The 27,696-nt window shown below is 39.6% G+C and overlaps 1 protein-coding gene across 2 annotated transcripts; it reads right to left on the bottom strand.

Moving 5' to 3' along the window:
- Positions 1–472: 472 nt before the first annotated feature.
- On the bottom strand, positions 473–27,677 carry cdk19 (cyclin dependent kinase 19). Of its 2 annotated transcripts, XR_009129035.1 has the most exons (14): positions 27,402–27,677; positions 25,357–25,432; positions 19,676–19,786; positions 18,768–18,908; positions 16,371–16,428; positions 14,284–14,415; positions 13,308–13,451; positions 12,614–12,683; positions 12,427–12,499; positions 11,364–11,461; positions 10,494–10,572; positions 9,681–9,911; positions 6,586–7,385; positions 473–6,233 (listed from the first exon to the last, which is right to left on the bottom strand). XR_009129035.1 is itself a non-coding variant. In XM_058067094.1 (13 exons), the coding sequence occupies exons 1-13, from the start codon at positions 27,527–27,529 to the stop codon at positions 7,257–7,259; spliced, it is 1,470 nt and encodes a 489-aa protein (XP_057923077.1). In that variant the 5' UTR covers positions 27,530–27,677; the 3' UTR covers positions 6,303–7,256. The 2 variants fall into 2 exon arrangements, 1 of the variants encoding a protein (XP_057923077.1); XM_058067094.1 differs by lacking the exon at positions 473–6,233 and having other exon boundaries at positions 6,303–7,385.
- Between the last annotated feature and the right edge of the window lie 19 nt (positions 27,678–27,696).

The raw sequence follows: 27,696 nt of genomic DNA, 5'->3' as shown, positions 1-27,696 counted from the left end.
ATATCGATACAAAAGCAGCTTTAATCAATCTTTGCTTAAGGATTTCAATACCAAAAAAAGAACACGGCGAACGGCTGCTTCCAGTCAACTTTATTTTTCACACTTCCACCACCAGAGCGCAGCACACACACCGATTCCCGCACTTCCTGGTTCACAGGTCATGCTCAACCCGCCCCACATAGCTGGCCAAACACATGCCTGCAACAGAAGAACCAACTGACATAGCATACACACCTATTCCAACGAAGACACAAGCGTACAAATACATGTATTTAATTGTGTTGTATTCAGATATCTTTTTATTCTATACACACGAGAGAAACCACGAACGCAGTTGGTTCTGTTGCAGGCATGTGTTTGGCCAGCTATGTGGGGCGGGTTGAGCATGACCTATGAACCAGGAAGTGCGGGAATCGGTGTGTGTGCTGTGCTCTGGTGGTGGAAGTGTGAAAAAGAAAGTTGACTGGAAGCAGCCGTTCGCCGTGTTCTTTTTTGGTATTGAAATCCTTAAGCAAAGATTGATTTAAGCTGCTCTATTGCCCACTTTTAATGCAGTTCGGCGCAGGATCGGATATATCGACAGTCCGGTTATATCGATATTTTTTCAGACTCCCGACAATATCGATATAACGAGACTTTACTGTATACACATTTTTCTTTCATATTTCACCTTCCATTTTTGCAGTTTGTTTTCATGTTCTTGTTAAATTGTATTTTTAGGGATGTCCGATATTGGCTTTTTGAAGAAAAGCGATGTGCCAATATTGTCCAACTCTCAATTTCCGATACCGATATGAGCCTGTACTGATATGTGTAACATGACATATCTCCTGTACTGGAATGAACTACAGGAAATATTGCATTTTTATGCTGATATCGGACATCCCTAGTATTTTTAGAATGTGTCTTGGGCCAATAAAAAAAAAAACATTTGTGGACCACAAGTGTCACGCCGGCCGCGTGTTGGACACCCCTGCTCTATCCTATAACATGGCTCCCACAGTAATGAACCACTTTTAAAATGCAGTTTTACACACAAAGAAACAATTCCAGAGTATCGTACTTACAAAACATCACATCTCATCAAAGCATCTTCCTGCTGGAAAATGTTGCCCCGCCCATTAAAACCACTTTCTGTGCTAATTTATAACAGATAGCCGAGCAAAGAAGATGAGGAATGGACTGAATAGGAAGAAATAAGTTCTGCAAAATATCCATACCACTTTATGCGGATGAAGAAGGAAAAAAAGGAAAGACATCTTTGACGATGGCCTGTAAACACAAAGGCACCATCCACTGTTAACAACAAAGGTGGAAGTCAAGCAGAATGAAATGAGATCATATCGAGCGTATCGTACGTCTACACGGCGGCGCTGGCGTCAACACATTCAGTAAGGACATTTCATGACAGACACGGGTACATTTCTATATAGAGCTACTCTATTAAGGCAGAGGAAAGTTGACAAAATGTCTACTGTTGATTGATAAGATGGACACAATAAATATGATTGTATACGATTCATATATATATATATATATATATATATATATATATTTACCCACATATATGTGCATTTTTTAATACAATATTTCATTTAGAGTGCAGTTTTTTTTTAAAAAAGGACACACATGAAAAGCAAAATTCATATTTGCATAGGAGTTGCATGATACTCTGTAATACTTGGTGGGGGCAAGGAGTGGAGGTGTACTACAAAGTGTCCTCTGCTACTTCCTGTCATGTCATGGGAGGAAGAAAAGGAGGATTAAACCTCGTAAATATCTGCTGGTTTGGATAGAAAACTTTTTTTTTTCTTGAAAAAAGTGCATTTGAAAAATGTCCAATGTTTTTTTTTTCAAATTTGCCTTCTGTATCCAACGCCTGATAGATGCAGTATAAAACATGGTAGTGAGTGGTAGTACTCTGGGATGATTACAGTAATCCCTCATTTGGCGCCGTACTCGACCGTCCTAAGTAGGGATGTCCGATATTGGCTTTTTTGCCGATAACCGATATGTTGATATTGTCTCAATTTGCGATACCATTATGTGTAACATATATACTATTTTGGAATGAATACATATGTATTGTATAGAGCATTTTTTAAATATGGGTTTTCATGAAATCTGATACCGATATCAACCGATTTTTATGCTGATAATTATCAGTACTAATAATTATCGGACATCCCCAGTCGAAAGTGAATTTCCGCTAAGGATTCCTTATTTATAAATTGAATATTTTAGCAGTTAGAGCAAAGAGAACTTCAATTTTTTTATACAATATAAGAGCCCTCTAGACATATAACAACCCTATAATCACCTTTACACTCCTATTACCCAATAAAAGAAAATAAAACATAATATAAACTCATTGGCTAGCATTGGGAAAGCTTGTTATTTTTATATTTTCTTTCTGGCTATTGTCCCATTCAATGTAACATTACTGACCCCTAGTGGCCTGTGCGGAATACTACATATCATCGCAACGTTTGTGCCTGCCTTATGTTTTTATTTTGAGTCATTTGGACACTTTTTATGCTTGAAAATGTTTCATTTAGGCAAACTAAAGATGTAAAATTAGCTTAAACATGCATACTTTTTTTTACTAATAATATATAATAATAATAATACAACCAAAAAACAGCATAAATTATTAGTTAAGCCGTGAAATTTCAAGCGCAGGCGGCGAGGGATTACTGTACTTCATGAAGTATACAGTACATGAAGTAAACTGTGTGCACACATTTTGATCAGTGTAGTGCTGTCCCAAATTGATTACCGTCTTCGCGAAATGTTATTGGCAATGTTTACTTTCCTTTTTAATGGTGAATTGCAACCACTTCACTTAGCTACGCAAACAAGATGGTGACTATTGAGGGTGTTCAGTGCACCTAACTGCGCACTCACCATTTGCGCACTTTATTTTGGCGTACTTCTCACTTAGTGGAAGGGGCGGGACTAATGGTAAATAATGGCGGGTGAGGAGAAACCCATAGGTGAAGAAGTGGGTAAATATTGCTTATTATCAGGATGATAATGCATGTGGAACAGCACTACACTTGCAGGAAGTAAGTACACAGTGTACAAAGTATACTTAGTGAAGTGTACTGCCGGAAGTATTCCATTTGAGACACGAAGTTTACACACCACACATACTACACGTTGAAGTCTAATGGGAAACAAGTGCAGTTCTCCCTTCGCTCAATAGGGGTCAGTGTTTCCTAATTGTTTGTTTGACTTGTGGCCCATCTGTTGCCCTTCCCTACTCCAAAAGAGTATACGTCTTCACTTCACAGCGAACTCCATTGGATTTAGCCCATAAGAACCAAACTTTAAATGTGTTTTATACAGCTTTGTGCTTGACTTATTAAACTCATTAAGTCCCTAAGTGGCATGGGGTGATCATCACGTGACATCATGGCGCTACCACAGGAAATAGCTGCCTCAAAATGGCAGTGCATCAGGTGAGCTAGCTTATCGCCAAAAGCGTATTTTTTTGCCATTAAAGCTAATTTTAAAGACATTAGACAATATTACAATACCACTGTTCTTATTATATATGTTTTTAATGAATTCGTAGAAAACAAGCTAGGAAAATATCAAGCAATTTAGCCTTAAAAATGTGATGGAAACCCTGAGCGTAGCAAAAATACTAATAAACCATTCAATAAATGTCACTTTTACACATCTTTGATGTTAATTAGTAGTATTTCAGAAAATGTATCCCCCGCCATTTTACTTAAAGCACTATTGGGTCTGTGTTCTTATGGGTTAAACTCCATGTGAAGTGTTGGTTTTTCCCGTTGCATTCAGTGGTGAAGGGAAAATACATGATCATTTTTTTTGTAATGAAAATATAGTCAACAAATGATGTAACCCTACTCAAGCACGGGGAGGTAGCGATAATAAAACAGTGCGGATATTTCCATCAAATGCACCACAGAATGACACATTTTATAGTTATTATTAAATATACTGTATAGAATCCAAGGGTGTCCAAACATTTTCCAGTGAGGGCCACATAGTGAAAAGTGAAAGGATGCAACTTTGATATTTGATAGGGAAAAACATTATATTATTATTATTATCAACTTCAGCCTTTGCACACCCATTTTTGCTGTTTTTTTAAATATAATTTTCCAAATATTTCACCTTTCTTCTAAAGGAAATTGTCTCCTTGTAATATTATGACTTTATTGCCATCATATTTTGACTTTATTCCCGTCTTAACACCTTTTCCAGAACCCACATTTTAAAAAATTACAATTTTATTTTATTTCTCTCATAACACAACTTAAAAAATATTTCAACTCTATGCTACTAAAATGACATTTTATTTCTCATATTTTGACTTGTGACTTTTACTCATAACAACATTTATTTTGTTGATTTTTACTACTTTTGTATTTGTTTTCTTGTTAAATTATATTTATAGAATGTGCAATTTAAAAAAAACAGCCATGGGCCACAAGTGACCCCCAGGATGCACTTTGGACACCCCTGACACAGAAAGTAAAGCCTTAATATTAGACATCAGACAGTGTGATAAACAATAGTAAAACATTGGAATTGAATAAAATAAAAATGTAATGTAGTTATATCATGATTCTAGTACATTACAATATTGATTACAATAAGTAGGTAAAAAAAACATAAAATCAAATGAATACTGTCCACTATACTTAAAAACACATTTGAATGAGTGCCTTGTAAAGTACACAAAAATGACATTTTCACCAAAATCAACAGCAAACATGACATTACTTTCAATGTGCAAACATTCCTCGTGAAGACACGGAATTTTACATCCAGGGGTGTCCAACGTGCCCTTGGCATCGAGTAAAAATCCAATAAGTTCATATAATAACATATTACTCATTTGCTTTGTCAGCTATAACACAAAGCTTGGTTCATATAGCTTAGCATATACCGGCCTATTGCTTTTAGCATCTTTAATGTACAAAAGTGCCCCCCCCCATCCTTTAGTTTATGTGTATGCGGCCCACACTGGAGAAAGCAAGGTCACCCCTGGTAGGAAAAACTGTCACACATTTGCAAAAACACATAAAGCTGTTAATGGTGTTCAAACATGGATTATTTCATTGAGGGTCTTTGCGCTGTACAGTAACCCCAGGGGCCGTTTCCCGTTTCCGAAAACATGCTAGGTGCTTCTTGTGGAGACAGGCACTTCAATGTTGAATACTAATAAAACAAATGACTGTATCTGCACCTTTACTGCACAGATTCTTCCTTGGCCCATGAGCCAATTGGTTTTTGGAGTTTTTCCGTGTAATCCTGCTGATCCAATTGGTTCTATTATTTACTTTCATGCTTAAAATTCGGGAAAACATAGACCAGCGTAGATGGTGGAACCCGTTTAAGTGGACATCCCTCACTGACGACACTATGTTAAAAACTTGTGACCTTGGCCAGACACAAAAGGACAGGATTTTACAATTGATGCTAGTTTTTTTTAACATAGTTTCTCTCCATTCTGGTTCAAAGGATACATTTTGTGAGCTGCGGCTGAGAAACCTCCCACTGAAGAAGAGGAAGAAAGGTCCCATGATAAGACAGAGTTTTCTCTTCCTTTGTTTTGATTGATTATTGTTTTCACGTAGTTTCATAGGTATGTGAGTGTGAATGGTTGTTTGTCTATATGTGCCCTGTGATTGGCTGGCCACCAGTCCAGGGTGTACACCGCGTCTCGCCCCTAAGACAGCTGGGATAGGCTCCAGCACCCCTGCCACCCTCGTTAAGGTAAGCGGTAGAAAATGAATGAATGAATGAATACACTCATTACTGTTTATCAAAAATATATTGCTGTTTTATGGTTCAATATGTCTCATAATACTCAAAGAATATACATATTTAAGCACATTTTTACATATTTTCTGGCTAAATGAAGCATTTTGTAGCATAAAAATGTCAAAATAAAGTAAAATACACATTCAAAGATGTTGTGATATGTAGTATGTACACTGGCCACTAGGTGTCAGTAATATTCCATTGATAAGACAACAGCCAGTGTAGGAAGTACTGTACAGACACATATGATGTCTTATCCATGCCTTATTTGGGCTTCCCAGCATACCTTGTATAAAATAGTATTGTTTTGCATGTACATTAGTGTGAAAGTGTAGTACTTGTAGTACTTGTACTCGTAGAACACGGTAGACCAGGACTTGATGAGTTGGTCGACTTAGACGGGTTCCATTGAATTGACTTTTAGTCTGTTAAAAAGGCAAATGATATACTGTTTTTGGAGATGAAGTACAATAACGACTTAAGTATTTGCATAAAAAAAAAAACTTTTGGACATGATGTTATCCAAAGCAAACCTGTGCTCAGCGTTTTGGGCCCACAAGATTTTGTTTACGCTCTTCTGTCAAGTCAGTGCATTTTTTTTTTTTTTTAAGTGAATCAAAAGTTAAACATGCATAACACACACACGCGCGCACACACACACACACACACACACAACAATAATAATAATAATAATAACAGCTTAAAAAAACAATTTGACATCAGGCAGTAACAGTCTCATGAAGCATACAAGGAGGGATGTGAGGGGGCGGGGCTTACCGTTAGCTGCCCTGTACGTTTATGCGCACGTTTGGATGCTGGATGTCCAAAACACTCCCAATCGCATCCTGTTAGAGTAGAATGTACACAACTTGTAAAAAAAACAAAAAACAAAGAGGACTACGTTGCTTCTGTACATTTCAAATCTATCAGAGAAAGAGCGCTATGGATATGGGATGGTGGTGAGTTCAATTGTTCTGTCTTTCCCTGCAATGTGATCAGCCCGGGAGCTGATTTCCTGTTTGTAGAAATGTCTTTCTTACATAAAATCTGCATTGGATTATGCAGGATTGCGATCAGTCCTACGTACTACATACAGTATGTAGTATTTACAACAAACGAGCAAGGGGATAAAACCTGAAACTAGAAAAAAAGGTGCTAGATAAGGTAAATATATATAAGCTGCAACGTCTCCTACTCGTGTTTCAGAAGTGCCAGAAGTTTTTGGAGTACACGTGTGGTGCCTTGACGCTTATTTGACATTAAAACGTCTCACCAGCCCAGACGGGCAACGTTTGCTTCCATCTTTTCCTATTTGTCACCGCACGCTAAAGGATCTGGAATGACGTAATGCCTCGAGAAAACGGCCAACCGGTACGGAGCAGACGCTTCCTGGTCCGCAGCCAAAAGATGGCGCCTGCCGTCTGCCGCTTCCCGCTTCACTGGGAGTGTCAGTAACGGTGGTGGGTCTGGTGGGAATACTGGGAGCTCTGCTGCGATGACGCCGTGTATCCCATGGTGCTCTGAGGCTGAGTGGAACCTTGGATACTGCTTTGGTAACCCAGGCGGGAACCGGAGTGCTGATAGTGAGAGAGAGAGAGAGAGAGAGCGACATTTTATTGAGCCGAGACGCGTTAGCCGCCAAACATGGCTAACTCTTTTCAGGATGAAGCTAAAATACAGTAATACCTCGTTAAGCTCGGTTAATTGGTTCCACACCGACTGTGATGAATGAACTTCCACCAGGTTGGATTCTTATTCATAAATGAACTATTTAAACACGTTTATGACCATGGTTTTCACATTAGAGCTCTCTAGACATGAAATAACACCCCTATAGTCACCTTTTCACTCCTATTACCCAATATAGTAGACATAATAATACGAAAAACATACACATGTTAGCATAGTGAGTTCATTGTTGTTGTTCCTTTTATGCTTTTGGTTTCTGGAGAGTTTTTCCTGAGGCGGCTTTTGTGTCATCAGTGTAACATTACTTTACTACAAGGCTATTTTCTATTACTTCACAATATCTTTGCATTTGTTTTGTGAATTTTTTGCTGTTATTTTTATGTTTGAAAAATGCTTTATTTAGGCATTTAGACGTTCTTCGGTTTTAAAAATGGAGGCGAGCAATCGGCACTGGACTGCTGTGGAAAGTTTGTTTTTGATTCAAACTAAATTTCTAGACTGGACGAAGGAAAAACTGGCAATATGGAGTTATTCCAACAAGTGAAACGTTTATCACGTGATGTTGATGTTTACGTTTTATTAGGCATGCCCCCATTGACTTTTCTGGTTGATTATAGCGGCGCATGTAGACAAGAGATTGGAATATTCCTTTCCATGGATACCGTGTTTTCGTAAAGTGTGACTGTAGCCTTCGCATTCACCACATAAAACCGCTAATGCTAATCACCAGCATGTCTATGAGATTTTCAGTGTAAATTGTCATTGAAAATGTTTAAATAGAACTCAACTGGAGTCTTTATAGAGAACATGTTATCTTTGTGTCTATGACAGCAACAACATAGAAGAGTGGTGCATTGTGGCATAGCCTTTGGGCATGGGATCAATGCTGAGGAAAAAGTAGGCCAACAGCAATGTCATCGACTATGTCAATCAATAATCACATGAGCTGGTCGCTGACAGCTACGATATATACACCACGTGCGGCTACACCTGCAATAGAATCTATAAAAAGTCCTTCATGATTCAGGCTTCACGTCTCTGCCAATTTGCTGATTTTTTGGTCAAAAATCAAATCTCATATACCCTAAGACAGTAATAATTATATAATAATAATAATAATAATAACGTGATAATACAGGCAAAAAGCACAGCTGTGTGACCGGCACAGGACCAGAGCCGGTGTCGTGCTAACACTCAGCAACTCTTGCTAGCTCACATGACTTCCCAAGCCCCGCCTCTTAAAGGCACACACAATGTCACAGATGTTACACTACATAATATTTTTACTAATAATAGGCTGTCGTCAGCCATGACAGTGATAACCGTGATATCGCGGGGGCCAGCATGCTATGCTATGCTCCCTCCCATTTGCAGTACACATTCCTTTCATCACCTTCACATAACCCAGCCGTGTCCTTCGTCTTGGTGTTGTGATAAGACTCAAGTCAGATACGACGGACGCCAGGAAAGGAAACAAAAGTCACTTCGTAACTTCTTATCAGCTCCGTCTGCAGGACCATGACGACCACGTAACCGTTATCGGATATTCTTGTTCATGCACTTTGTGTGGGTGGGTGTCCAAACTGTTTCCACAGAGCGCCACATGTTGTTGGTCGCGAGTGGCGACTTGTCTCACTTTGTTTGACGGTCATTGAATGCACCGTCCAACTTTCTCCCGCTTGCTAGCTAGTTGTAAGGAGGCGGTTAACACCGTTATCTAACTTCACTGATTCAATCTACTTCTGCAATCTACATTACACAGCGACTGCACGGCGGACGAGTGGTTAGCACACAGGCCTCACAGCTAGGACACCCGAGTTCAATTCTATTGTGGGCCATCTCTGTGTGGAGTTTGCATGTTCTCCTCGTGCATGCGTGGGTTTTCGTTCTGGTTTCCTCCCACATTCCAAAAACATGCTAGGTTAATTAGCGACTCCAAATTGTCCATAGGTATGAATGTGAGTGTGAATGGTTGTTTGCCTATATGTGCCCTGTGATTGGCTGGCCACCAGTCCAGGGTGTACCCCGCCTCTCCCCCGAAGACAGACCACATTAGCTTGTTAATTGTAAGTTGTATTATAACGTTGCTCGCTAGCTAGCTCGCTGGCTAAACTGACGTGACATTTGCGTTTTATATTAGCTGTCCGGCCAAACAAAAAGTTGATGTATTCACTTGTACTTACCTGGTACTCTGACTGGAGCACCCCGGTGCCTGAAGAGGTACCAGAGGGCCCGATGCGGGGTTTTTTATTAGGGGGACCCTGGTCTTGTCCATGTTGTAAACCCCCACTAGCCCCTGTGGTGCCGTTGGTCTGGGTTGAGTTCTGCTGAGATGTGGCCTGCTGGGCTGCTGTTTGCTGCTGGTTCTGGTTCTGAGTCTGACCTGTAGTCTGCTGGTGCTGCTGGGTCTGGTTCTGCAAGCACACATGCTATTATTATTATTCCAACTGCTGAACAGGTAAGCCCCACAGCTGCAGATGAAGATGACAGGAATGGAATGGAAAAATAAGGCACAGGAAGCACACTTTTGATGACATCACTTCCTGTGTGGACAGACTGATGTCCGGGTTTTGGACAATTTGGGCACAAATCTGTCGCTGGTTTGAATACCATCTGGCATGAGGAAGTAACTAAAAATGTGTTACATCACATTCAAGACAAGATAACTAACTAACTAACATCCGAACCTCAAAGATATTAAGGTCTGTACTAGCCGGAAAATAGCCTTCTGGTTCTGTGCCACAACTACAGAGGAGGAGGACGTGGAAGGGAGCCAGAAACTACTGTAACACACCGATAACGAGACAATGATGTGAAATCTTTAACAAAACACACAAAGGAAGTGAAGAATAACAAGACATTTACAAATCGCTTTGTAAACAAATGGACGGCCTGGAAGCAAAATGATGAATTGCGTTATATTGTAAATAAATGATGTGCGTCTATCCCTTTTGCAACAACAGCATATTTGTATTGATGTCAATATGAAGAATTACCTTTTCTGTTTTCTCTTCTGGTTCGTCTTCGTTGAGAAACTCTCTCTTTGGGTATGGGATCTGACAGCCAGCAAACACACTATAGTAGCAGAAGACAGAGATAGATGTCTGCTGTGTTCACACATAAACAAGTACTGTTATGTTGTCTCATCACCTGACATCACCAGAAAGTCATATTCTTATGGCAAAAAAAGGAAACTATATTAGGAAAGCAGGAAGTGAACAAATGTAACAGTTAGTGATTGTAAAAGTACCAGATGGAGGGGTAGAATTTAATAAGCTTTGCTTCTTCCTACTCCTTTTGGACATGTGGAACTGGGAACTGATTATGGGATGCACTCAATTGTAATCTGATGCAATCCAATCCACTTTGTTTATAAAGCACATTTTATAAAAAGAGTTTCCAAAGTGCTACAGAGACGAGTGAAATAAAAAGTAAAAATAAAATACAATAAATAAAAGGGGCGGCATGGCGGTCGAGTGGTTAGCGTGCAGACCTCACAGCTAGGAGACCAAGTACAAATTGAATTTAATCCAAAACTAAAAGATCAAATAAGAAATAAAATAGTAAAATAGATAAAATATTAAAAACAAGAAGCAAAGCAATAAAAAATAAAACCATTGAAAATAAAAAAAAAAGAACTAAAAGACACAGGACCAACGACTAACTCCGAGTTAAAAGCCAAAGAATAAAAGTAGGTTTTAAGACGAGACTTAAAGCTTTCGATGTTGGGGGCCTTTTTTTTTATGCATGTTCAAATGAAATAAAACCATTACCATTACCATATTTCTAGATGCTACACTACAGTAGAGTACAGTACAGAGTAGTTGTTTTTTGAAAAAGTTTGTAGTAAAAATGCCACGGCTCACTCAGTGGTTGGTAGCGGGTCCTCCAGGAAGTACGGGTCCTGCAGTGCTTGTTCTGAAGTGATTCGTTTTGTTGGGTCCATGGTGAGTAGTTTCTGGAGCTGAAGGCAGAAAAAAAATGCATCTAAAAAATGCATATCTATCCATCTATCCATCTATCCATCTATCCATCTATCCATCTATCCATCTATCCATCCATCCATCCATCCATCTCACGGAGCACAGTGAGAGAAAAACAAAGGTTTCCTTTTTTGAGGAAGACATAATTATGTAACATCATTTGTTACATACATAATTCCACATTCATCATTTTGAGAATCTACACCGTAAATAGTCATGAAAATAAAGAAAACGCATCAAAAGAGATGTTGTGTCCAAACCTTCGACTTATACTGCATATTGCAATATACTGCAATACAGAGTAATACAAATACAAACAAATACATGAGGCTGACTTGATGCTAAACAACTAAAGCTGTAAAGCTGTCCTTGAGTCATTTGGAGTATGGACTCGGGCTCTTTTGAAAGCTAACAAACTTCTCCCCAAATGTAAACAAGTGCGGTTAAATATGAATTTTAATGTATTTAAAAAAAATTTTTTATGTTATTTTACTTTTACCAGAAATACCATCTTGAAAATAATAACGATTGGTCGGTATACACTGGAAAACACAACAAAACAGGTGTTCCTTTGGTTACTTGAGGTTACATGAGTGACACAAGGTCATCATCACCATTGACTATTCTGGTTGATTATAGCGACTCATGTAAACAAGAGATTGGAATATTCCTTTCCATGTATACCATTGCTTTCAGAAAAGTCATTCGTAAACAGGAAAAACTCCTCGTGTGAACGTGGCTAATGTTTCCGATGGGAACTAAAATAAATACGCAGTGCGCATGAACACTTCATCAGTGCATGGTACAGTGCTCCAAAAGACAAAGAAAGGAGACAGGAAAATGAGAAGGATGCAAGGACCACTTTGATATTTTAGATATATGCTAAGAAGTTCTATAAAACTGGTTAAAAAGTGTACTACTAAATAGGAAAAGTGTGTGTACTTACCAGCAGGAAAACTTTACTGTCTGGTTTGACTTTATGTTTCTCCATGTATTTGATCAAGCTGCTGTTTGCATATCTGTTCAAAAGGAAAGACATTACGACTGAAGACATCCATTCAAAGCAAAGCAGGGTCCATATTGATTTAGCATGGGTTCAACTCATTGGAACGAATTCGGCGACGTCTACTCACGTTGTTCGCCTAAAGTCTTTCTGCAGTGTTGGATATTCCGGCATCTTCCGAATGTCTTCCCAGTCTTTATCTGTGGTTGTAAAAACACAGATTAAACAGCGGATGTGCTCGTTTGTGGTAATTATTACCAAAGGAGAACAAATGACTGACTGGGATTGCAGTGTTGCTAGTATTGCTAGTGCTGCTGGTATTGCTAATGTGTTGCTAGTGTTGCAGTGTTGCGAATGTGTTGCTAGTGCTGCTAGTGTTGCTAGTGCTGCTAGCGCTGCTAGTGTTGCTAGCGCTGCTAGCGCTGCTAGTGTTGCTAGTATTGCTAGTATTGCTAGTGCTGCTAGTGTTGCTAGTGCTGCTAGTGTTGCTAAGTGCTGCTAGTGTTGCTCATGTTGCTAGCGCTGCTAGTGTTGCTAGTGCTGCTAGTATTGCTAGTGTTAAACGTGCTGCTAGAATCGCTTGTGTTGCTAGTGCTGCTAATGCTAATGCTGCTGGTGCTGCTAATGCTGCTGGTGTTGCTAGTGCTGCTGGTGCTGCTGGTATTGCTAGTGTTGCAAATGTGTTGCTAGTGTTGCAAATGTGTTGCTAGTGTTGCTAGTGCTGCTAGTGCTGCTAGTATTGCCAGTGTTGATCGTGTTGCTAGAATTGCTTGTGTTGCTAGTGCTGCGTTTTTTTTTTTTGTTTGTTTGTTTTTAGTGCGGACCTGCGGGGAAACCCATGACGCTGAATATCCTGTCCAGCTGGTCATGATGGAAGGGGTTACTGGTCTTGATGTCTTCCTGGCGGCAGTGAAAGATTGGCTCTGATGTTAGCAGCTCAGCGAAGATGCAGCCAATTGCCCAGATGTCTGGGTTCAAACACAAACACACGAGTTAGTGCAGTACACCGTCACATGACCATGTAGGGGATCTTAGTAATAAGAAGGGTGGTATCTCTTCATTTTCACAATTATATTAGTGTGTTTTGTTGTGTCGGTGACATTGTTGATGTTGTATTGTATACAGTGGATGCTAGCAAATTAGCAATTTGGGGATTTTGGTCAAACTGTACATATTTAAGTCTCTATGCATCATTGGTAATGTTTATGTCTTCAAGTGTTGATATTTCGCACGTTGTTTGGTGGTCACTGACCGCACCATTGTTGCCGGGACACACAGAAGTAAAATAATTCTATATCAGTGGTGTCCAAAGTGTGGCCCGGGTGCCATGTGTGTTTTTTTTTATTGGCCACCAGCACATTTAAAAAAATATAATTTAACAACTACAAAATATAGGAAAAATTAACAAAATTAAGTATGTGAGGCATATCAACAGAACAAGTGGAGAGTTCTGAAACTGAATCTAATCCAATCATTACTATTCACTTTTATTGCAAATGTTGACCCAAAATCATAAAGATCCAGCCTGTTGCCCATGATTGAGCAATCCAAGCATATGAAGCAGCTCAAACGATGGCTTTCCAGACATGTACAGTACATGTCCTGTCATGATGAAGATCACGGCTGTAACATTCCCGTCATATGTATGACAGATACATCTTCAGTACACAGCACGGAATGTGTCATTCCACTGGAATGTACACACCTTAGATGAGCACCCCGTGAGGTGTCTTTACAGTAGAAAATACATAGAAATGTTCGAGACTTCACTCTTTGAATGCCAAACGCCCACAAACTCACCAATAGCTTTGGTGTAGTGTCGCGCCCCCAGCAACAGCTCCGGGGCCCTGTACCAGAATGTGACCACCACAGGATCCAGGTCTGCCAGGGGCTTGAGGGGAGAGTTGAAGAGTCTTGCGAAACCCATGTCAGCTACATAAGGCGGGGATGAGGAGACAGAAAGATAAATGAGTAAAGGCTTTATCATGGAGGGATATGAATGTGGAGCAGGGTGGCCCCTTTTTCAAGGTTGGTCGGGGCCACTTATGCCAACATCAGACATGAATGACTGCTAATTGGACTGTCAAATGATTAAAAAAAAATCTATTTTTTGTGTGCCCATTTACATGAACAAAAAGAGAATGACTTTTTAACTTAATGTTTTGTACAGTTACTTCCTGCAGTAGCTATTCTCTCATTGATGTAACATCGATTGAAATTTGCTGAAGAATTTAGTAAAACGCAAAGTGCAGTCATTCCTCGCCATTTCACACTTTCAAAAATACTTTCACTGACTGTAGGGGTGTTACTTCATGTCTAGAGGGCTCTAATAATATTAAAAGGGATCTATTATGCTCATTTATGTGTTGTGGGCTCCTATTCATAGCATCCGATACCTGTGCATGACAGTGCTTGAACCAGCACTTTAAATATGCAAACACATAACCAGCTTGTTAATGTTCAAAAACAACCCTGAGCATTTGCAAGAATGCAACCCTCCTCATGTATTAGTGCAGATGACCCCCCCCCCCCCCCAACCTCCCCCACCACCACAATCTGTTTTCACACTGGTTGAACAGGACCAACCGCATTCTGAGCCCTAACAGCCACTTGTTTCATCTTTTCTATAGGTTGAGGACTCCTGTCAAGCTACGTCGCCCCTCAATAATCCCCTGCTCACCTGGCTCATGGAAAAATGCAGCAACAATGTCAGGCCAAAAATGTTTTGAAGACAGTTCCACATGTCCAAAAGGAGTAGGAAGAAGCAAAGCTGATTAAATCCTACCCCTCCATCTGGTACTTTTACAATCAGTAACTGTTACATTTGTTCACTTCCTGTTTTCCATAATACAGTTTAAGGTTTTTGGTTTTTTTTTAAATAATGTACCTCGTACCGAAGTACTCGGTGATATGAGCATCCAATGCCATAATGGGTACCATAGTAAGTGTCAATATAGTGATATATATAGCACATCATGACTGGTTCAAGACTCTTCATCCTTGTATTTAGCAAACATCAACTGCTTGTATTGTTTCTTGAATTGGCTCATTGTTGTGCATTGTTTGATTTCCTTACTCAATCCATTCCATAGTTTGATTCCACATACTGAAATGCTATGGCTAGCATAACGTAGTCCTTGCATAGAAATGTTACAAATGTACTTCTTCCCTGAGATCATATTTCTCCTCTCTCCTCCGAGAAGTATTGGATGACATTTTTAGCTAATTGGTTATTTTTAGCCTTATGCATTATTTTAGCTGTTTGAAGATGAACTATATCAGCAAGTTGAAGTATTTGTCATTTTAGAAATAAGGAGTTAGTATGTTCTCTGTAGGCGGCATTATGAATGATCCTTACTGACCTTTTTTGCAGTACATTTAGCGAGTGTAGATTGCTTTTATAGTTATTAGCCCATATTTCCACACAATAAGTAAGATATGGTAGAACCAGAGAGCAATAAAGACTGTGGAGTGATTTCTGATTGAGAACAAGTTTTGCTTTGTTCAATATTGAAATATTTCTGGCCATCTTATGTTGTATATTTGTAATATGAAGTTTCCAGAAGTTTTAACGTCTGCTTATCAGCAACCTACAAATCAGTTTCATGGCTGAATTTGTGGGAAACAAAGGGAGTTCTGTACTCCTATTCGAGCTAATCTCCTTATTGCATACTGTTCACAAGCCCCACTCCCTACACGCATACACACAAAAAGTACAAACTAAAACACTTCCACACTATGTTAGACCCCACTACTCCCTTCTTCATATTATTAAGATTTGTTTAAAATCAGTGGGACTCTTTCTCTGGTAAAGAATCCATAGCAGTGGATGTATTTCCCACACGGTTTACTTCTTTCAAAAAGAAAAAAAAGAAAAATCAACTCACCGATTTTAACTCTTCCTCGTTCAGGTCCTTCTCCCATGACCAGGATGTTAGCTGGTTTCTGCACAAGATAGGAACAAAAAACATGTTAGCTATTGTGATGTTGTTTTTGTGTTAGTATTTGGGGATATTAATTATACAGTAGTGTGAAAAGGTATTTGCCCCCTTCTTAATTTCTAAGGAGGAGCACTCATTGCCGGACACACTTTGTCAGAAGCTCTGCTTCTGACAAACTTCTTTCAGGCCTCACTTCTAAATGCGGAAACCTCATTATCTGAAACTTTGGCATGGTTTAACACGAGAATATAACATTCTAACTACATTTATAGGTCAGAAAAGTGGAAAAAGCACAATAGGTCTCCTTTAAACTTCCTTCTCTTCACCACCAAGCAACAGTCACTGATTGGCTAGACAATATCCCTGTGGCGAGGTTAACCCATGGGACACAAAACAGCTCTTTGGCTGGAGTATGCCATTTACTCCTATGAAGACCACATTCACAATGACACCTGTAATTCATGTCAATATTATTTTGGTCCAGAGTCATAATTATGAACCCTAGCTTCCCTGTTTGCTTAAAAATATCATCACTTTCTATTTTCACGCTTGACTGAATGAATATGCCTATACTGTGGCGAGGGGATTCATACTGTCGGGATAACAGCTGCTACATGAAAACCCATGGGTGCCATTCCATAGTTTGATTCCACTATATTTACATTTGTTTGATGATCTGAAACATTGACAAACATGCAAAAAAAAAGAAATCAGGTCAGGGGGAAACATTTTTCACACCGGTGTAACTGTTAATGTAAATGACAACAACCAGTAACTAACAAGTCCCATGCCGTTGCTAAATTCCAGACCATGTACGGTGTCTTGTCTCTATGAGGGATTTGTAGTCTGTAATTGGTCCACCATACTGCAGCACTTCTGTCGTGTGTTTGTGTGGAAGTGCATCTATGTGGGAGGGAGCGTTCCTTACAGGAAGATACAAATGCACTGCAGAGATAGATCACCTTCAGTAAACCTCCTCCTGACAGCGTGATGGTACAGTCCAATGAGGCCTTTGCTGGGGTGCGCAGAGCTGCTAAGTCAGCATCTTGACAGCACAAGCTAGAGTTACATAACCCCCATGGGGGCAAAAAGCATGGCTGGGAGGATATGGAGAGTCTGTGGTGTTGATGGCGGTGGGTGGAAGGATAGGACAAGGGGGGGATGGGTACCATGCAGTGGCGCAATGCAAAGCATGCGGCTCATATAAGCTTTGTCGGGGGGGGGGGGGGGGGGGGGGGGGGGGCTAAGCATAATGTTATGTAACAGCAGGAATGCTTGAGATGTGTTCAGCTTAATCACACATCTTGTTGGACTTTTATGGCTTCTTTCCATGAAAGAACTGTGGGAATTCCACAATAATCAGCAACATGATCATTGTAAACAATGCCCCCCCAATTTGATTTATTTATTTTATACAAAGACCCAGTCACCTGCTCAAAGTTGATAATCTGGACAACAATGACAGGATGCCCTGACCATGAACTGACTTTAATAACAACACAGCAATACAGCACACAAACAGCTGTTATCAGCACAAAACAAGCTCAAATCATCTGTAACATACTTTAATGACGTGTGATTACAAACACATCTACAGTAGGACCTAGGTTTTCACCATTAGTCCACTGGAAAAGGTACCAAAATATACAAAAAACAACCAATTTTCCCCATAAACAATAATGCAAATCTTCCAGACACCACATGGATACCCCCACATGTAGTAATTATTTTCATTAAAAAAATAAAAAAAAACGGGGCTGCATGGAGGTCAAGTGGTTAGCGTGCAGACCTCACAGCTAGGAGACCCGTGTTCAATCCCACCCTCGGCCATCTCTGTGTGGAGTTTGCATGTTCTCCCCGTGCATGCGTGGGTTTTCTCCGGGTACTCCGGTTTCCTCCCACATTCCAAAAACTATGCTAGGTTAATTGGCCACTCCAAATTGTCCATAGGTATGAATGTGAGTGTGAATGGTTGTTTGTCTATATGTGCCCTGTGATTGGCTGGCCACCAGTCCAGGGTGTACCCCGCCTCTCACCCCAAGACAGCTGGGATAGGCTCCAGCACCCCTACCACCCTTGTGAGGACCTTGCTAAGCGTGCTCTCCAGGTATGAATCACCCTAGTCAGCATTCTCATCAACAATGGTGCAACGTATGTGTTGGGGTTGTTTCAACTCTTCTTGAACAAGTTCGAACCTGTCTGTGACTCAGTCAGTTGTAGTCTCTTGCCCAAATATGGTCACCAAATATGGCTACCAACAATAGCAAACCCAAGGCATAGAAGGGAAGAGCAGTAGGCGCAGTCATGGGAAAGTGGAGCAGTGATGATAATACAGCAGCTCACCAGATCCCTGTGGAGCACCCAGTTGGCATGGAGGTAATGGATCCCATCCAGAATCTGATACAAAAGAGACTTCACCATCCCTCGGGGCAGCTGCATAGGCTTCTTATTGGCCTTGGAGGCGCGATGGAACTTGATGATATGCTGGAAGAAAAACAAAATGGTACACTTTTGGATAAATCACAACAGGATAAGGATACCTATATTGGACAAATACCAAATAGTTCCATAAATGCACAGACAATTGTAGACATTGAAAGGGTGAACGAAAATACATGTCTGGGGATCACAATAGATGAAAATATGAGCTGGAAACCTCATATTACAAATATACAACATAAGGTGGCCAGAAATATTTCAATATTGAATAAAGCAAAATTTATTCTCAATCAGAAATCACTCCACACTCTTTATTGCTCTCTGGTTCTACCATATCTTACTTATTGTGTGGAAATATGGGCTAATAACTATAAAAGTAATCTTCACTCGCTAAATGTACTGCAAAAAAGGTCAGTAAGGATCATTCATAATGCCGCCTACAGAGAACATACTAACTCCTTATTTCTAAAATCACAAATACTTCAACTTGCTGATATAGTTCATCTTCAAACAGCTAAAATAATGCATAAGGCTAAAAATAACCAATTAGCTAGGACTGCATTATGCTAGCCATAGCATTTCAGTATGTGGAATCAAACTATGGAATGGATTGAGTAAGGAAATCGAACAATGGAGGGGTAGGATTTAATAAGCTTTGCTTCTTCCTACTCCTTTTGGACATGTGGAACTGGGAACTGATTATGGGATGCACTCAATTGTAATCTGATGCATGTTCAAATGAAATAAAACCATTACCATTACCATTACAATAATAATGTCATTTGCATCCAGGAACGTTATGATCAACTTACCCAAAGGTCGTGTTCGGCGTAATCAAACAAGAGCCAAACTTTTCTGTCACTGTGGGACAAGAACACTTTCTGCAGGGCAATCACGTTTGGATGTTTCAGTTCTCGCAACAGCTGGAAGACACAACAACACAAATTCACAGTTTTTTTCGATTCTTTTGTTTTACAACTTTTTTTGTAGTACCTTTATGACTTTCTTATGAATTTACAACTTTATTTTCGAAATCTCTGATTTTTTTTCCAGTGTGATTCGAATACTTCGGATCACTGTGATGTCACAGTGAGGCAATGTTAGAAAAAACTCTCTGAAACCGAGTGTTCAGATCCATCCCAAACTTCTTTCAGGGCTCACTTCCAAATGCAAACCTTATTATCTGAAACTTTGACATGGTTTTACATGAGAATATAACATTCTACCTACATTTATCGGTCAGAAAGTGGTCCTCTTTAAGAGACATCTGCCATTAATGATTGAGCTGCTTCACTCAAGGCGGTGAGCTGCTCCATGCAGGACTACTGCCCAAAACACCACAGCATTGTTTATTCCTTGTTGTTGGTGTATTCCAAATGGTCTATAACCAGTCACTCGTTGTTCACTCAGGAGTAAGATGAAACTGAAACCGTGGATCCCACACAATGAATTATTCATTTTTACAGGCAGCAATGACTCAGTCAGTCATTGACTCAGTCAGTCATTGCTGAAGAACATCACTGGTCACACTACACAAAAGCAGGTGTGAACATTAAACAGCGTTGAAATCCTCCAATTGGCTGACTCATGTCATCAAACCTACAGTAGCTTGTTGACATCGATTTCCTCCATTTGTGTAAAATTTAATGTGTGCATTTTGTATTTTGGATGAAAGAACGGCCGAGAAGTCTCCCAAAAAACAAGGAATGCCCTTTGGTCCTACAACCAAAGCTTTGTCCACGCAAATATTTTTTAAACGCAATAAATTTTTTCCCCCTGTAAACTGAACTTTTAGAAAACTCCAGCCAGTGTGGAGATCTTCAAACACGTCATTGAAAAACATTCATTCCATGAATGATTTCCTTATTTAAATATCGGATATTTTGTAGTTGGAGCATAGAAAACCTGGTTATTACCTTCTAAACACACTTTTAAACATTATTAGAGCCCTCTAGACATGAAATAACACCCCTATAGTCAACTTTACACTCCTATTACCCAATATAGTAGACATAATCAGAGTAAATAAGCCACAGAAGACATAAATAAGACTTGTGCTTGTGTGTGTGTTCCGGATGTGTACAGAATAGGAAGTGACATTGGGGGTTCAGATTTGAGATTTAGCTTGTAGTGGATTATAGCCACAAGTATATAGCCTGTGCTATTATTGTATACATTTTTATTATTATTAGTTTGTTATTATTATTATGTCTGTTGTGAGATCATTGAAACCTGCAATAAGAGGAACAAAAGCTATACTTTTGCTCATGGAACTAGACCCAGGTACTCCTAGCTGACACCGACCAATCCTGTGCCATTCATTTTTGCCCATCTTGGCCTCGAGGGATGCAGCCTTTGCAGCGTTTGCCATCTTGGCTCATTAATAATATTTGTTTGGTGGTTACTAACAGGAGAAACTATTCGACTTCAAAAGTCGTACAGGGAAAGCTGGAAAAAAAAACCTGTCATGACGAGTCTTCACACGCACACCACTGGTCTCAGCATTCACAAAACAATACAAGCAGATCCTAGACCAGCACTACCAAGTCACAACCCAAACTCTAACCCTTTCTGAATGCCTTGTGTGGTGTGGAAAGTTTCCCACGTGCAGGCTGGTCTTGTGACTTGCTATTCAGCACACACAATGTGGACCATTCCTCAACATTTGCCTGGCTGGAGCAGAATGGTCAATGCTATCGTAACCGAAAAGGAACAATATTCTAGGATGGTATCAAATCAAATCACAAGCACGTTATTACCAGAGTAGCAATAAATCATATGAAATATGAGAACAAGAAACGGGAGAAAGAGAGCGGCTGCTCTCCTTTTGAGGAAAATGGGTCACAGGGAAAGCACTCGCTGGAGGAGGTCCAAATACTCACGACTAAGCCAGATTCCTGCCAGTCGACCTTTTAAAGAGGCTCGCCAAGGGGATGGAATTGAACAGAAGCAATGTAAATGTGCCTTCAGCAAAAGACGAGGGAAATAATTATGATAAAATCATATGGAAAGGCAGTACCTAACTAACAATTAATCGAGTAATCAGTTTGGCCCTTGACCAGTGGTTTCCAAAGTGCAGCACAGGGGCCATTTGCAACCCGGGGATGTTTTTTTTTTTAATTCAACAAGCAAACTAAAAAATAACCAACAGCTACAAAAATGGAGGAAGTAATTTTACAAGAATAATATCATGAGGAACAATTCATTCTAGTAGCAGAAATATTACAGAAAAAAGTAAATACATTACTTTTACCTATGGACAATTTGGAGTGGCCAATTAACCTAGCATGTTTTTGGAACGTGGGAGGAAACCGGAGTACCCGGAGAAAACCCACGCATGCACGGGGAGAACATGCAAACTCTGCACAGAGATGGCCGAGGGTGGCGCTTCAGCAACATTTTGGTGGATATTTCACATTGATGTTCACAAAAAACAGCCCAATCCTCTGTGACATCACAAAAGAACAGTTTTGCAACGCCCTCTGAAACAGAGCATTTTGAGCCATCCCGAACTTCTTTCACGGCTCACTTCTGAATGCGCAAACCTCATTATCTGAAACTTTGTTGTTGTTTAACACGAGAATACTACATTCTAAGTACATTTATAGGTCAGAAAAGTGGAAAAAAGCATAATAGATCCCCTTTAAAAAAAACAGCAAGAGATACATATGTGTGAACATCTTTTCGCCTAAAACACAAAGATTATAGGTACACTTTCATGAATGGCTAAGGACATTAAAGGCTGAAATCAGAGGATAGTTAGATTAAAAAAAAGAATAATTGAATACCAAAATAGTTGCCAATTGATTAGAAAATCAATTAATCTGCAATATGTCTGCTCCTGCATATGCTCCTGTGCAATACTATGTGTATATTTTGGATATCTTGTATATATCTTGTATATATCTTGTTAAATTGTCTTTTTTTACTCTACTTTTATATACTTAAGCTCTCCAATCTCGTTGAACATCTTGTATAATGACAATAAAGGCCATTCCATTCCATAATCATCGATTAATTATTACATTTCAGCTAAAGTGGACATTTGATATTGTGGTGTGCTGGTATTTTATTTGACTTGTGCATCCTCTGTGGTAAAGACAACGCCTGAGAAGTGGACTTGCATTGGGGGTTTGACAAACAGGCATAGTGCCGATGCACCCCGACTCCACGGAGGAGACAAAATAATTCCAACATGCAGTTGGCAAGCAACGGGTCGATAAATGTCGGGCAGCTCTGTGCAGGTATCCGCTGGCCACACTGCAGCCTCAATGGAGCAACATCAACAACAAGCCTTTCCCTCCACCGTGAATTAAAGCGGCAGGCAGCGAGTGTTGCAGCAGCAGCAGCAGAAGCAGACGCAGCAGCCATTTGATGCTGCTAACAGGGCTATCTGTGATAGACTCCAGGCTGCAGATTTCATACACCAGATCAGATCAGAATGAAAGGATGCAGCACAAATGCACTATAAACAACTTGGCCCTATTCGGTTTGTGCTTTTGCTGAAAAAACAAGACAGGTAATAATAGCCGAAGGAATCATTTGATCCCTAGCAACATTGTGTTTGCACTTTTCACCGTCCACCGATACAGCAAATACACTTAGGATTTATAGCTGTTTGCACACTGGAAATGACAGCTCATGCTAGCTAATAAAACACTAAGAAATACAGAATCAATATATTCACAATGGAAGATAAATAGTCTCGGGCAAAAGGCAACGCACATAATTCTATTGTTTCATTTATAGACAAGCATAAACATTAAAATAGCTTATTATACTCTTCATGAAACAAATGCAAAGGAAAATTTATTCAAAAATGTGAATTAAATTGAAATGACGCAGTGCCTTTGAACGCAACCCTTCATTGCTCATAATAACACATTTAAGCTGTGATAACGCAATTAAGAAGCTTGTTAAGTAACCAGTTTTTCAGATAGTTTCATTTTCAGCTCATTTGGATATAATACATACAAATATATAGAATCAAGTTCTGTCATTCATTCATTGGAAGTTAGCTAACAAGCTGAATTCTCCTCCCCAACAGTAAGAATCTGTCTACATGCTATTGACGTTGACAAATACAAGTTTTTCAAGTTTTTTTTTTTTAGGTTCGCCAATATTTTTTCTCAGAAACCTGCCTTCAGATGAACTAGTTTGGAGGGTGTGACAACTTGAGGCATTACCTAATCCCATTTCAAATTTGACAATGATATGACAAACAGTGTGTTTTTTTTACACAGGTTTTCCCAAACTTCTGATCAGGCTTTCTAAAGGTGACCAACTGCCAGACGAGGTCAGAGTTTTCTGTTGCTCAGTAACGCAGGAATTCCTAGCTTTTATGCCCCCCTCCCCTCCCCCATCAACCCGAACCAGCGTGTTTGTGTTTTCCCATTTTCAATGCCTATTTAACGTGTCAGTCATTATCAGACACTAACCAATGTTTGAAAAAAAGTAAAGTTACTACATAAAAATATATACATACATGCAAATAAATACAAATTACTACATACAGTACATGTGTATACTGTTTTTCAAATATACAGAATGAGCACTGTCGGCTGGTACTGTATGACAAAGCGAGAGCTGCTTCCGCTTGCCGATGAAGAACTTGACTGAGGATCCACATCAAAAACTACACGGTATGTTGTCTGACCGGTATAATGATTGACACTGACAGATCTATGAAGAGATGCAAGATGCACGACGAGTGAGACATTTTAAAAAGATACATTGTCATTTATTATCAACTGCTATACCGTTCGCAGCTAGCGGCACAAACCGGAAGTCCTTTTAAGCTCTTGAATGTGACCAGCCACCACGAGTAGGCGTGCCTGGAGGGGGACCGTGGGTGGAATACATTGAAACAAACCGTATTCGCAGGAAGCACAAACTGCAAAGAAATACAGCTGAATAGGTGCAGATTCTGAAAGAACTAGAAAGCTTCCTGTGCTGGTTATTGTGTGTAGCTGCTCCGTTGGAGTCCACAACTCCATACCAAGCGACGAAAAATGAGTATAATAGGTCCCCTTTAGAAAAAACATATTTTTTCCTTTAATATTTAAACTCTACGCTACTAAAATGACATTTTTTTGTCCTCATAATATTATGAGTTTATTCTCTGAAATTTTTGACTATTCTTCCTGTCAGAATAACAACTTTTTTCTCTTAATATTTTGACTTTATTCTTACGAAAATTACTGCTGATTTTTCAATTTTTGCTGTTGTCCTTTAAAATGTAAATATAATATTATGTATATTAAGTATATTAATTAAACAAAGAAAAGGGGTAGGGGTAGCTAAGTGTTTTTTTTTTGTTATTATTAATTTCCAAACAAGTAAAACTTATTTCTTTTGGGATCCTGAAATGTTGTTTTGGTTTTATTTTGGCATGTTACTGTTTATTTTATTGTATTTTTTTTCTGTATGTTTTACTTTGACATGTTTGAAATAAACTCACATGAAATGCACAAAAGAAATGCTTCAAACTTACAGCGATTTCCCTGCAGGCAGACATTGATATTCCAGTGCCTTCTATCTGTTTCAGTGCATATTCCTTCTCGTCTATCCTGTGGGGATAAAAAAAAGACAATATACTGCAGTGTGATTTACTTTCTACATCATACTCAAGACTTTTTACTTGTTTGATGGAAATATTGAAGAAAATCGCAGAGTGTCGTGTAAATAGATTTTAAAACAATGCAAAATGATAGATAGCATGCTTCAGCTGGTGCTAATCAAACAAATCCTCAAAAGAGCTCAATTCAGACCCACTTGAGCCTAATTTGCACTGAGAGGTTTATGGATTTGCTGGTGCTCTTAAGCGTGTACATCCTTGATACTAATTAACTGTACTGCCAATAAAATGTCCTATTTTGTTCCGCACTCGTGTCATTACCAGACAAAATACCTCATGATCATCAAAATACCTCATTAGAATCTGTATAGGACGATTGGCCGGGCCAAAAAAAGACCAAAGGAAAATAAATATGTAAATAAAGTGGAATGATTAGAGGTTGATTATAGGTAACATTAGCACGCACACTTCAGGTTGTGGTCCCCATTGGACACCTTTGTATCTTTATTATTTATGACATTTTCATTATATATGTGTGTATATATATATATATATATATATATATATATATATATATATATATATATATATATATATATATATATATATATATATATATATATATATATATATATATATATATATATATATAAATGACAGCGGTCTGCACGGCCGAGTTCAATTCCACCCTCGGCCATCTCTTGTGTGGAGTTTGCATGTTCTCCCCGTGCATGTGTGGGTTTTCTCCGGGTACTCCGGTTTCCTCCCACATTCCAAAAACATGCTAGGTTAATTAGCCACTCCAAATTGTCCATAAGTATGAATGTGAGTGTGAATGGTTGTTTGTCCATATGTGCCCTGTGATTGGCTGGCCACCGGTCCAGGGTGTACCCCTCCTCTCGCCCAAAGACAGCTGGCATAGGCTCCCCGCGGCCCTCGTGAGGATAAGCGGTAGAAAATGAATGCTGGAGCCTATCCCAGCTGTCTTCGGGCGAGAGGCGGGGTACACCCTGGACTGGTGGCCGGCCAATCACAGGGCACATATAGACAAACGACCATTCACACTCATATTCTTTTATACTAATGTATAACCCGCAAGGCATGCTGGGAAGCCCACACACAAGAAGTTACTTGGATGTTGTTACGGGCGTCTTGATTTTTCAGCAGTGGTCTGAAATTTCATGCTGGGGGTACTGTATATACTTTGTATATACTATCGAATCGATACCAAAATGTGCCGTAGCCACCCACCTCTAGAAATGCATGAGAAAAGGGTGATAAGCTAATTTTTATAATGATAACTTATGCCCCGAGTATGTAAACAATATAAGCAATGTAACAGTAGGGAACAACACGACACTATGAGATATTTACGAAAATAAACCAAAATGAAAACTGTAAAATAGCGATCCCATCGCGATCCACTGTACTTGGTATCGATTCTACCGATGTTCGGATCGATCCACCCACCCATAATTTAAAGCAAATAATACAGTTGATACATGCCAGCATTGTGGGAAACATGTTCATATAGACGTCATTTCACAACATAACAGCAAGCATTGGAGTACCACATGCTTGTAGCGTGACAATGTGAAAGTGAAACAATCCAACTAGGACGAAAAGGGACAAAAAAGTTTGATCGTACAGTCCTGGTGAGAGGCTGGGGGGTTTGAACTGCTACTACACTAATGATAAGACGTCATGTGCGTGTCCGTGGGTGAAAATCATTTGCTTTCCTCTTGGCCACACTGTAAAATCAAGATGGGTCGCTACTACATTGTGTTGGAGGGGAGATAAGCAGGAAGGAGGAGGGAGGTTGGTGAGTGACATGAAAACAAAAACAGACTATCACGTTGGGAGGGGATTAAAATCGAAACACGCCGTTCAAAAACCACACGTTGCTTGAGAAAATGCATTTTCAGCGTTCAAATAAATAAGAACGTCCGTAGTCGCCTTACCCGTCTTTGCGCTTTGCTTTATAAACGTGCCCGTAGGTGCCTCGACCCACTTTGCAACCTTCATATTCGAACAGATCCTCCACTCTCTCCCTCTCGGCGGCCAGCTTTGTTTTGAAGTCGTAATCCATTCTAACCCATAAATACGTCTTAATTTACAATAAAAAATAAAATATTAATTATTACATGCATTAATTAAATAATCTGCTCGGTTTATTCCCCCACCATTTCCTTGTTTGGGATTTTGGTCTGCTCCGCTTAATGTTCACTGGCTCGTTGACGTTTCTAATTGGCGCAC

This window comes from Doryrhamphus excisus, chromosome 1 (genome assembly GCF_030265055.1).
Source record: "Doryrhamphus excisus isolate RoL2022-K1 chromosome 1, RoL_Dexc_1.0, whole genome shotgun sequence".
In the NCBI taxonomy this organism is placed as follows: Eukaryota; Metazoa; Chordata; class Actinopteri; order Syngnathiformes; family Syngnathidae; genus Doryrhamphus; species Doryrhamphus excisus.
Note: the sequence above shows the minus strand (reverse complement) of the source record. Positions and strands in the feature narration are given on the sequence as shown.

Coding starts and splice junctions, on each gene's coding strand:
- cdk19 (XM_058067094.1), bottom strand. CDS start 27,529: ATGGATTACGACTTCAAAACAAAGCTGGCCGCCGAGAGGGAGAGAGTG. Junction 14,416..16,370: donor ACGAGGAAGAGTTAAAATCG/GTGAGTTGATTT, acceptor CGCCTTATGTAG/CTGACATGGGTTTCGCAAGA. Junction 9,912..10,493: donor CAGAAGAGAAAACAGAAAAG/GTAATTCTTCAT, acceptor GTGTGCTTGCAG/AACCAGACCCAGCAGCACCA.